At 33.9% G+C, this 10,225-nt stretch overlaps 1 protein-coding gene across 1 annotated transcript; it reads right to left on the reverse strand.

Annotated features, from left to right (window-relative positions):
* Nucleotides 1-7,987: 7,987 nt before the first annotated feature.
* LOC112705443 (adenylate isopentenyltransferase 5, chloroplastic) lies at nt 7,988-9,602 on the reverse strand. Its single transcript, XM_025756275.2, has 2 exons — nt 9,378-9,602; nt 7,988-9,140 (listed from the first exon to the last, which is right to left on the reverse strand). Exon 2 carries the CDS (start codon nt 9,114-9,116, stop codon nt 8,145-8,147), a length of 972 nt encoding a protein of 323 aa, XP_025612060.1. The 5' UTR covers nt 9,117-9,140; nt 9,378-9,602; the 3' UTR covers nt 7,988-8,144.
* Between the last annotated feature and the right edge of the window lie 623 nt (nt 9,603-10,225).

Raw genomic sequence — 10,225 nt, forward strand, 5'->3', positions numbered from 1 at the left:
TAATAGTTTCTTATAAAGAACACATCCAACGTGTCCTCATCTAAATCTCCTAAGCAAGTTCTGTTATCTGGTGAATACACTAGTATTCTATCATCATTTTTTTTAAATGTTCCCCCATGATGGAACATGATATCCATCAAAGTCTCTATCTGCATTATGCAAAAAACCAAATTCAGGAATCAAACAATCAGATCCACACATGTAAAAAAAAATTGGCATTCAATCACATACAAAACACCAGAAACACCCATCTACTAACCCAATTAAGATTGCATTAAAAACAGAGCATGGAAAAAATTTCTCCACTACTCACAAAAACCCTAATAGATAATGAAAAGCTTTAAACTTTCATCAACAAAAATCAAATTTTCAACAAACACAGACATTGATGCATATTTTTTTTGTTGAAAAGCATTATTTTTTGTGGCTTCAGACGTATCTTCGTGTGCTCCCGATGAACTCCTTCTCCTTCCGCTAGCGACAACGATTGCACAAAACTATCACAATGGCAGTGAGCTCCACGGAGCAAAACGTTTTCAACCTTCAAACTCTATACAGTGCTCAGAACTCAAGACTTCATGGTGCATTGTTTTGGTTTTTAGAAGACAAAGAGGAAGATGAAGTGATCATGGGTTATTTGGGTTTTGTTTCTAAATGTATATGAAACGACGTCGTTCCATCTATCCATATTTTTAGCACCAAAAGTGACACTCCAGCATGGCACCCATCGTGGCATCTCAGCACCATGTCACTGCCGGCAATAGTTAATTTGGCCGAAGATGTGGGGAGAGACGATCCTGGTGCAATTTTAACAAAGTCGGGGATATAAACGGTGCAATTGGTAAGTCAGGGACTAAATTGGTGCAAATCGTGAATCTCAGGAACCACTTTGAGGTTTAACTCAAATTTTAATATTAGGATAACTATTCGCATACCTAGTAAATTGAATATTTGTTGTTCATGTTGTTCAAAAAAGTTATTGGTTACCTAATATTATCCGTTATAATTATTTATTTCTATATATATATATATATATATATATATATATATATATATATATATATGTTGATATTATTTTTAATATTATAATTAAAAAAAGATACACCTTATTTATTAACTTGAAGGTTGAAATATTCTTTTTAGGTATTAACATTTCTGATTTTTTCTATTTTTTTCTATTGAAATATATCTCATCTGGTGAAAGAGAAATAAATTTGGCTTTATCAAATATGATGTTATGATATTATTATTCTTAAAAATTTAATCTAATAAAAAGAAACAATATAAATATTTATATTTTTAACACTTTTTTTTAAATAAGAGTCTCTTTTAGATTTGATTGATTTTTTTGTATAGGCTTCTGATAGAGTAAAAGGAGATTAAGAATCTGTTAGGATAATAGATTTTGTTAAAATAGTTTTACTTTTTATATTTCATGTGGTAATTAAAGTTAGGTGTTAACAAAAGCCTATATATAACGACTACTATTCTGTGATAAACAGCAATTGATACAATCAATAATAGAGTTCTGTTTCTGCATGCAATACAATTTTGCAACATTCATTCTCAATTCTCTCAATTATTCTCTATTCCATTTTCTTTATCTTTATCCTCTTTTCATAACCTTTTTCAAGGTACCTAGAACTATGTAAGATCCATGACTGAGATAATTCACTACAAGAAAAACATTGAGTACCGTTAGATTTACTGTTGAATTTAGCGTCGATTTTTTCAACGGAAAGAAGGAGAAATTTGTCGCCAGAAAAGATTACTATCGGAACAACTTTTCCGTTACTAAAGCTGATAGTAATTATTGGCATGAAAATGTAACTCACCCGAGCCAATTTTACCGTCAGATTTTTCGCCGGTATCACGGTTTAGTGAAACGCGTCATTTTGGTAATTTATTGACAAATTAATCCGCCATTTAATCCGATGATAAAATTGGGGTAAAATCAAATGCGGAACCCTTTTCCCTCACTTGTGCAAACAATTTCTCTCTTTTCTCTCTCACTCTTCTCATCTTCTCTCTTTCTCACTGTCGAAACTATCACCGTCGCAACCGTCGGTCAGAGCACGTCATTGTCGTTGCCGCTGTAAGTCGTTGTCAATTCTGCTGCTGCTATTGTCCTTGCCGTGAAGAACGCCACAGTTGCTGTTCACGTTACCGTCACTACCGCCTCTGTCATCACCACGTTAAAAAGATCCTGTAGTCACTATCATCAGATTTATTGTTGGTATGATTGTTTTATTTTTTCAGATTATTTTGTGAGTTTATATTTTTGTTAGGTTTTTGTTAAATCAGTGGTTAAATTTGTTTAATAAAGTGTGTGATTAGGAGTTGTTGTGTTAATTTAATGTAAGTAAAAATTAAATAACGTTAGTGTAGGTTAAGTACGGTGGGATTAAGAGTGCTTGAGTTGTTGGAAGATTTTAGTAAAGTTTAATGAATGAGTTTCTTTCAATTACACTAAACTTATGTCGCTTATTTTTGTGATACTTGTTGTTAGTTTGGTGAAATTAGAATTAGATTTTAATTAATTGAAATAATGAGTTTTACTTATTCTTTCAAATTAGCTTTTGAATTAGTTTCAGCTTGTAAATTTAATAAGTTGTCATTTTTATTAGGACGGTGCTATTTTTTTTAAATTAGTTCGAGTTTGCTTTTTTTGTTGTCTGTGCAGTAATATTCTATGTTGATTTTCTATCTCTGAATATAATAAATTGTTTAAATTTTATATTAGACTTACTTTTCCTAAGATAGAGTTTTAGGACGTAAGTAGGAGAAGGTCGCATAGTGGTGCCTTCTCAAAACCCTTGTTTGCTGAAAAATCGTGGAGTTATAAGGGGTTGCACATTAGAACGGTTAGGATTTGATATTTTATTGAATGCATGTATGTTATAATTTATGCCTATAGCTATGTCCTTTGTGAAAATTGTTATATTTATTTGATGGAGGTCTTTGAATTAAGGAGAAGTTCTTCTAAATTATTGTTTAAATTGTTTAAAACATGTTTGGTTTATCAGAAAATAATAATTGTAGTTGATAGGAGATTCTAATTATAGGGTACACTCTGCCAATTTTCTAAAATTTTTAATAATTTGTATTGTTGGTTGAATTCTAGGATGCGTGTTGCAATATGATTTCAAGTCATCATCTATGGATGTATGATAGGGATAGCAGTGGACGAAAAATTTTAAAACTTGAATTCTTTTAGGGGATTGACGTGTTTGTTGTGCATGTCTTCAGGATAGAACTGTTTAGGTCTGAAGGGGTATCTAGGTATTCGTATCATAAGTGTTGGTTGACTAAATGGTTAGGACCTTCAAATATAATGCTTCACCTCTACTATAATGTGTTCAATGATTGATATTGGATATAGATGAAACATGGAGAAGTGGATGAGTAGGGAATTAACCGGTCAATCTCAAATTTGAATAGGTCCGATGGTTGATCAACGAGAGTTTGGGTGGTGAGAAAACTAAACATGAAAGAAATGAATTGGGAAGGTAACCAAGAGAGATACAACGAGATGGTGTTTGATGCAATAGGTGTTACAGAGTTGGAAGAGACTAAACAAGAGCATAACCCAGAGACAAAGAAATTTTATCATCTGTTAGAATCTGCTCCGAAGCTTTTGTTTAAGGGGTGCATTTATTCGAAGTTGTCCACATGTGTTAGAATGATAAGTATTAAGTCGAAGTCAAATCATACTCAAGAGTCTTTTGATAAGTAAGCCACACTTTGCAATGAAATCATACCTATCAGGACCACTGGCATCTCCCGGAGCCACTACCAAGTAAAGAAGTTAGTTTCGCAATTGGGTCTAAATTCGGTGAAAATTGATTGTTGTTTGAATGGTTGTATGTTGTATTACAAAATGCACAACAGGTATACTCTTTGCCTTATCCGGGTTTATGCAAGTCTAGTTGGATAGTTGTGGTTAAGACTAAGTCAAGAGGCCGTATCGAGTCTGATGGTACAGAGAGTCAGGAACCTTACCAGATTGATGACCCAACCTATTCAAAAATGGTGGTTGATACCAGTGATGTGATCACCCTTAGGTCAGTTGTTATGGATGATAATATCATCGATCTTGTAATAGATGACGACACACTACCACCAGAGAACGAAGATCTTCAAGAAGAAGACAGGGTCGATGGCGAGGAAGAAAAGGAAGACGAGTTCGATGATCAAGAAACTATCTCGAAAGAGGAGGATGGTGAACCAAAAGAAGAAGATGATGAATCTCAATAGGGTTAATGTAAATATAGTTCTATCTTATGTATTTCTTTGTCAAACTTTGAGAAGAATGTAATATAGAATTATTTTAGATATTTCGATTATCATAATTCCGTATTTTTAATTTGTATATATGACATTTCAAATCAGGTTTAAAGAACTATTTCAATTATTAATTATTGGGGTACAATATAGATGGACGAAAAAAATTATTAAAAAAACATTTACCGTCAGATCTAATTTTTTTTAAAAAAATTAGAAAAAAAAATATTTTCATCGGCTTTACCGTTGGATTAATTTGCCGGTAAGATGGTGTGAAGTCGTATAATTTGGCACCAATGTTACCATCAAAAATTTTTTGACAGTAAGTTGCAACATATTTCGTTTTCTTGATATTCATATTCTGACGGTAAATCCGACAGTAATATGTTACGGGCGAGCGGTTGTCTAACCATCTTGTTGATCATCCGCCATTATCAAGGGTTAAGTTTCACGTTCGTGGCAACAGCGTCAATGTTCCGAGGATAAATCATCAATAATTAGAAATTCATAATAGTAAATCAATCTTATAAATTTTAAAAACTAGTTCAGAATAAATTATCAATAATCAAAACATATTTTAAATAGATTCGGAATAAATCATAACTAAATAAGAAACAGAATTCAGAACATGTTCTAACTAAAATTGAAACTAAACAAATTCAGTACCCTAAGTTCAGAATTTTAAAAAATCCTAAGTTCATAACAAGTTCAGTATCCTAAGTTTAGAACTAAATAAGGAACACAAATCCATCAATGTTCTAATTAAAATTGAAACTAAATAAGTTCAGTACCTTAAGTTCAGAATTTTAGAAAATCCTAAGTTCAAAACAAGTTCAGTACCCTAAGTTCAGAACTAAATAAGGAACATAAATCCGCCAATGTTCTAATTAAAATTGAAACTAAACTAGTCCATTGCCCTAAGTTCAGAATTTTAGAAAATTTTAACTTCAAAATAAATTCAATACCCTAACTTCAGAACTAAATAAGGAATAGAAATTAGAACATGTTCTAATTAAAATTGAAATAGCCCTAAGTTTAGTACCCTAAGTTCAGAATTTTAGAAAATCCTAAATTCTAAACAAGTTCAGTATCTTAAGTTCAGAACTAAATAATTAACGATAATAAAAAATCTCAAAACAACAAATAAACCTAATAAATTATATCAACAAATTAGAATTTTAAAATACCCTAACATCAGAAACATTACCTGAAAAAGAGCATTAGAGGTGAGAAGAAAAAGTGGCGTAGGCGGCGGCAGTAGCAGCGTCGTACGCGACAGTAGCAGCAGCATCGTAGATGGCGGTAGAAGCAACGGCGTTGGCATGCGGCAAAAGCAGCGGTGATGGCGGCGGCCGAGACAGCAGTAGTAGTAGCTCCTTTAATGTCCAACAACTACAATGGTGACAGCGAACGGGAGTGGCTCCCAGAGAGGAGGGGGCTGCCGGGGAGATGAGAGGGTAGAGAGAGAGTGAGAGGCGAGAGGGTTAGAGAGAGAAACAAATTCGAATGAGGGGGAAGAGGGTTCGCGCTTCATTTTTACGTAGGGTTTACCGTCTTATTTTTCCGACGGTAAATCTAACCCTAGAGGACATCCCAATTTTTTTTGTTTTCCTCCAATTATTATCAGCGAATTTACCGTCGGAAACGTAAGTTCGTCGGTTATTATTTAACCTTACAAATTTGACGCCTTTACTGTCGGTAAATTCGTCACTACTCTGCAACGCTAAATCCGACGATACTCAACATTTTTCTTATAGTGTAACAATGTACATTCTATGATCACCGGATCAAAATTTAGCATATCTAAACCAAAAGCCTTGTCTATATCTCTTTCAATTACTCTCCTGGATCCTCAATTTTTACAACATCCTTCTAGAAGTGCGAAACAAACGGTGACACTTTCTCATTGGTAAAATGCTATGATCAGTGAACTAATGCCTTAGCAAAAACACAAACATGGATTTTGGTGACTCCTCCACTAAATTCCATTGTCATAGGATCAAAATGGGTTTTTGCAATAAAGAGATTCCCAAATAGATCTGATATGAGATATAAAGTTAGATTAGTTGCAATGAAGAATCATCAAATTGAAGGCTTAGACTACACTGAAGTGTTTAATCTTGTTATAAAGCCAGCAACAATAAGAGTTGTTCTTACAAATGGGAAATTTATCAATATAATTTCAATAATGCATTTTTAAATGATGAATTTGATGAAATTGTTTATATGAAACAGCCACATGAGTTTGCAAATGGAAATACTTCTCAAGTTTGCAAGTTACAAAAACCTATATATGGTTTAGAACTTTACATTTTAATTTCTATAGCATTAGCTAAGTTTGGATTCTCAAGCACCAGGTTAGATCCTTCCTTGTTTCAAAAGAGAACTTTTACTTATGTCATTTTTATTTTGGTTTATGTATATGATATATTAGTTATTACAAGTAACAATTTAGATGCTATTACTGCCTTAATGTCACAACTATATAACATGTTTTCTTTAAAAAAGTCTTGGCACCTTTAATTATTTCTTAGGAGTCGAAGCTACAAAACTACCTTCAGTGCATATCATCTCTCTCAAACAAGGTACATTAAAGATTTGTTACTTAAAGCCGGCATGAGTAATGTTAAATCTATCTTAGCTCCTATGTTATTTTCTGAAAAACTATCAAAACATGGTTCTGAATGTTATCCAAGTCCCTCATACTATAGGTCTATTGTTGGTGCCTTGTAATATTGTACTTTAACAAGGTTTGAATTGTCTTTTTCTGTTAATAATACCATATCCTAATACAACTATTTCCAAAAACTTATTAAGCTGATGTATAAGGAGGTAACATAAATGATTATTATATATCTAACAGATGAGTTATTCCTCGAAATAAATGTCAAACAACACAAAAATATGTACCATAAAAAAAGTGTATAAAAAACTATATAAATATTATTCTCATTTAAAGATAAATTGGTTTGATGTACAAAAGAATAGTGTGTATAAATAACATACAAACAAGTAACAAGACCACAATGTCGCTGTTTGGTTCTTGCTATTACTAATTGACTCATCACAATTCTTCTAGGATTAAATTAAACATTGGTTCGATTCCACGAAGAGCCAGCTTGATCGTACTCATCAAAGAATAATAATATATATACAAAGTGATAATAAGCTATGAAGATGTGGCCTATTACCTATCTCAGTATGTATGTCTTTTAATTAAGTGGTGTGCGCACTTACAAAGAATGAAGAACATTCTATATATATATATAATCAGTTAAAGAAGAAGTAAAGTAAGGATAGTGAGAGAATACTATCAACGGTGGTGGACATATACTTAGTATCGTTGCTTATTCTCAGCCTCTCCGGCCATCAATACCCAATTAGCAGTAATTATTATTCAACTAGTAGAATCTTTCTCATTATTAAAATAATAATATATTGTGAATTAAATTAATTGATGTCTTAAGTGGGTACCTAATCACTATTAAAAAAGAAGAAGAAGAAGAAAACATGTCTCCTATGTACGAATTTTATCCAACACTTTACCGGTTCGAGTTTGCAACAGTTATAGTGTTATACATTATTAAACGACAATGTTATAACTTGGCCAAAAAACTAGCCGATATATGCTCAGCTCCACTACTTAATTAATTAAGTATTCCACTTGAATATATTATAATATAAGCTGCTGTGAAGTAGTTAATTTAACAAAATATTGTATTTTTTCCCTTAAAATATATAGTAATTAGTATATGGCTTTTACTACCAATGACATGACCTAAAAAAAGGGACACCGGAAAAAGAAAAGAAAAAAAATGGCATGTCAGTAGTGGTGACATTTTTTCTGTCCCTAGCTAGTTCTAATGTGTTACCGCGGCCATGGCGGCTGCTGGCGGCGAAGCCGGAGAGGACACAAGCGGCGGAACAACATGTTGATGAGTTTCGTCGTACAAGAACCTCTGCACGATCCTTATAGCTTTAGCCACCACGTGATCCTCCCAAGCGGCTTCTTGTGTGTTAAGAAAAGCCTGAGTGGCGTCGAGGCGGTGCATGTTTCTCTTCCACACGGCGTGGAGGCGCTGAATCTTGTGTAGCTGGCGGTTGGCGAGCTTGCAGTTGTTGAGCTTGATGGTGGCAATGGCGTCTTCTAGAAGCCTGTTCTTGGTTTCCTGGTCTGCTTCCATGGACTCGGCTTGAAGAAATTGGTGAAACTCGGGGACTCCAATGGCCCTCCGAATCCCTCTGGAGTAGTCTCCGGAAGGGTCAAAGAAATCGCGAACTTCGTTGACTTGACCGGCCTGAATCATTTTGTCAACGCGGCGTTCCAAAGAGGAATGGAGGACGGGGAGGGAAACGTCGACCCAGAGGAAGCAGCAGTCGTACCTTAAACGAAAGTGGTCATGGTGGTTGACCAAGTGGTCAATGAAGGAGTTAGAACCACCGGCAATGATGGGAAGAGCGTTTCGCTGCACGATTGAATCAACGGCTCTGGTTGCTTCGTGAGAGAATTGTGTGGCTGTGAAGTCGTCATCGTCAACGAAACCAAGAAGGTGGTGTGGGACCCCACGAGACTCTTCCTCTGTGACCTTGTTAGTGGTGATGTTGAGGCCTTTGAAGACTTGAATTTTGTCGGAGTTGACAATCTCCGCCGGTTTGAAGTGAGTGGCTATGTCAATGGCTAGCTTGGACTTGCCGGTGCCGGTGGCGCCAATGACCACCACAACCTTCTCCTTGGTGGTGATGCGGTGGTGGAAGAGGGACTCCATGGTCATGAGTAGGGGCTTGCATCCACATGACACCGAGTTATTAACACTCATCATCATCATCATCATCTTGTTTCTTCTTTAAAACCGAACCTGCCAAGTTGACCAAACATTTATTTATTAAAACTCTGCTACCAATTGCGCTACCAACACAGCTCATATCTCTATTAATCTAATCAAAATACAAAGCAATGCCATATGCATTATTATTAATAAACACTTTTCGTTTCCAAAGCAGGGGAATCTATGTTTTTATTTATCCATGTAATTAAATTAGGCACTCTCACAAACAACAATTTTTTACAGAACCATAAAATTATGAATACGTACCTCTAATTAACTATAGATAGCTGCTGCTATAGTAGGAGTAGCTATATATATGTATGTTGTTGGAGGAAAATTAAGAGTATGGTGTTATTATATGGATAACCGAAAAGGGATTCAAAAAAGAATAATAAAAAAAAATTGGTTTGAGTAGAAGGTGATTGATGAGATCAAAGTTGTGAGTAACTAACTGGAATTTAGTTTCTAAAATGGGGCTATCCAACTATGGCAGCCTATGCACCCTCACCTTCCTCTATTTATACACTCACTTTCTATGGCCCACCATATATATATAATTATAATAGTAATAATAAGCAAAAAAAATGACAAAAATGTTTTTTTTTTCTTCCTTCTTTTCATTATTTTCCTCCGTAAGTAAACTGAAAGTTGTACCAGTAAATGAATAAAGAAAAATGTAAGGAGCCATGATGAGAGCTTTTTTTTTCCTTTCTTACTTTAAAGTTTTAAATTAATTAGATCGCTTTTTCTTTTCTTTTTTTTCCTATTTTTATTTTTTGTGATGAATGTATTGGTCTTATTTTTTTTAGTGTAGTATACAGCTGGCTTTTTTTTCAATCGGTACATGCATGGACAAGTTTTTCGGCACATTATGCAGTTAGCTCTTTAAGTATCAGATATTTTGGAAAAGAAAAGGGTATATATGAGGATAGGATAATAAGTTGAGAAATTTTAAGATGGAATTATAATCTTTTAAAGAAAATAAAGTATTAAGTAACTTCTATCAAAATTTAATGATAAATTTATAAGTTTATGGAAAAAAAATATTGAATAAGTTTTCAACAAAATGAAATTTGAGTTTTTAGGCCCTTAAAAAGTATAATACTGAACATGAT

This window comes from Arachis hypogaea, chromosome 1 (assembly GCF_003086295.3).
Source record: "Arachis hypogaea cultivar Tifrunner chromosome 1, arahy.Tifrunner.gnm2.J5K5, whole genome shotgun sequence".
Classification (NCBI taxonomy): domain Eukaryota; kingdom Viridiplantae; phylum Streptophyta; class Magnoliopsida; order Fabales; family Fabaceae; genus Arachis; species Arachis hypogaea.

Excerpts from the sequence above, each read along its gene's own strand:
- LOC112705443 (XM_025756275.2), bottom strand. The coding sequence starts at position 9,116 with ATGATGATGATGATGATGAGTGTTAATAACTCGGTGTCATGTGGATGC.